Consider the following 2,401-nt stretch of genomic DNA (forward strand, 5'->3'; position numbering starts at 1 on the left):
GGCAAATACTTTCACTTCTTTGAATCGCTAATGTTTAAGTGCTTTTTGTGTATGTATGTCTGTACACATACAAATATTCATACACAAGAACACATATACACACGCAGAAAATACAAGCGATTCAGCTGAAGAGAAAATTAAAAGATTTTTTTTTTTGCGCAATTTACAGAACAAATATTTTCACTTCTTATATTTTTTCACCGAAAGATTGCTCCCACTGGGCTCTGTTGAGTGGTTTAATAAGTTCTAAAGTCGTGAGTAGTCGAAACTTCTCTTCTACAGTTTAAAGGTGCTTGCATCATCAATATAAACATTTGTTGTCAGGGAAAGGAAGAGAGAGGGAGGTGATATAAGCGGTCTAATAGCGACCATCCCTCATAACACACGTCATTTTTTGTTTTCATCGGACTTTGTATGTTTTGGTTTGAAATAACATCGTTCTCGTACAGACTGCACCCGCCACACGAAAGGGGGAAATTCACCCACCCAACATGTAAATTTACAGCGCTTACAAGGTAGGTACATGTTTGTTTGTAGGCTTCCAGGTCGACCACTCACCTATGAATATTTTGGCATTTAAAACAAAGATGTGAGGCGGAACAGGAACTTGTAATTTTAAAATAAGGCTCAAGGGAGCTATAAACACACACACACATATATATACATATGCATATACACACAGTACCACATTATATATCACTTAAAAATAAAATCTTTCTTTCAATAATATATCTGCTGTACAACATCAACAAAATACAAAAAGAAAAAAAAATGCAAGACAGAAAACTGAGAAGAGAGCGAGGTTCGAAACCCAACAAAGTAGTTATTTTCGAGTCCCGTTATATATATATATATGTACCACATCATTATTAATAAAATTAGATTAAAAAAAAAAATTCTCTCACTGTTTTTAGCAAACCAAAATTCTACATCAAAATAAAGATCTTTTTTTTTTTTTTAAAGTTTTTTTTTTTTTTTTTTTTGCTTTACCAAGTCCTGCCATAAAGTTTTAAGAGTTTTACTGGGTGGGTAGCAAGTCTATAGGGGTAGCGAACTTAAATTCCGGAGGGAATAGATCTCGTGCTCTGGGGTACATCAGTTTATAAGACTGCCGTATAGTTACCTCGGCCACACCCGTCACCACACTAATTTCTCGTTGGGTTTTCTTGTTCTCAGAGGCCTGAGATGCCATATATATTGCGGCAGCGGCGACAGTGACGGGGCTTTTCCCCGGTACCAGGTCCAAATCAACAGCAGTTTTGGCGATGTGAGTAGCGGCTTTCTGTACTTGGTTTGTCATGTTTAGACTGGAACAGAACCGAGACATGAAGTCCCCGGTGGTAATTAAGTCAACATTGGTCTCCAGTGTCTTTAGAATCAGCTTGAACGTTCGTCCGATCTCCTTCTTGGATACTTTCGAAACGGCACATATTTCTTTGAAAGTCCTCGGAACCCCTTCCTGTCGACAGGCGATGTACATACATGCTGAAGCGATCGCATCGTTCGCCCTTCCTTTCAAGGATTTGCTCTCGTGGACCTGTTTAAACAAAGTGTTGGCTTGATCGGCAATCATCGTGGGGAGATTGAGCCGTTCGGACATTTGGCTGATTTCACGGAAAGCTGTTAACAGTGTTCGGTCAGATACGCTGAGGTTCCTTCGACTGTGGTACATGGGTTTGCCGTTGTCGTCCAGCAGTGTATCGCCCGACGAAGTGGCTATCATCGTAGACAGGTCCCCGCCGTCCAGCAAAGGGTTTTCGGCGGCACCGACACGTGAGGCATCCTTGGTGTTCTTGTCGTTGTTGAAGGTACGCCATTCGGAACCGACATCGATGACTCGGTCACCGACCACCAGACCACACTCGGAACATATCATATCTCCGGCATGATAGTCCTCGATTAGAGGAGAATCCGGGTGAGCAGAACAATGCAAGCGAGCCATTCGCGAAGCCCTTAACGCCATCGGTCAGGTTGTTTGTTTGGATTTGCTTAAACTTGAGACGATAAAGTAACAATTAATAAACTGTTATGAATGGCGCAGAGGTAGAAAGACATACATACACATATACACACAGATATATATACTATATAATGTGTATAGATATGCTTTAAACAGAGGAGAGAATATATTTAGTCAACTAATCCATAGACAACTGATTTCTCGCAACTTGAAATGTCTCACTTATACATAATTCTACTTCCGATTCTGCGCACATGTTACAGAAATCGACCAATCAGCATTGCTTTTACAATTTCACTTTGATATTAATTATCTTCTTCGACGACGAATTTCTGTTTTTCTCAATTAGTTCCGTGAAGAGAAAGAGACAAGCACATACAGGGAAACACACACAAATATATACATATATATATATATATATATATATATATATATATATAT

At 39.4% G+C, this 2,401-nt stretch overlaps 1 protein-coding gene across 1 annotated transcript; it reads right to left on the reverse strand.

Annotated features, from left to right (window-relative positions):
* Nucleotides 1-823: 823 nt before the first annotated feature.
* On the reverse strand, nucleotides 824-2,206 carry LOC106877794 (transcription initiation factor IIB). The gene has a single exon (XM_014926804.2). It carries the CDS (start codon nucleotides 1,961-1,963, stop codon nucleotides 1,019-1,021), a length of 945 nt encoding a protein of 314 aa, XP_014782290.1. The 5' UTR covers nucleotides 1,964-2,206; the 3' UTR covers nucleotides 824-1,018.
* Between the last annotated feature and the right edge of the window lie 195 nt (nucleotides 2,207-2,401).

Source organism: Octopus bimaculoides, chromosome 21, assembly GCF_001194135.2.
Source record: "Octopus bimaculoides isolate UCB-OBI-ISO-001 chromosome 21, ASM119413v2, whole genome shotgun sequence".
NCBI lineage: Eukaryota > Metazoa > Mollusca > Cephalopoda > Octopoda > Octopodidae > Octopus > Octopus bimaculoides.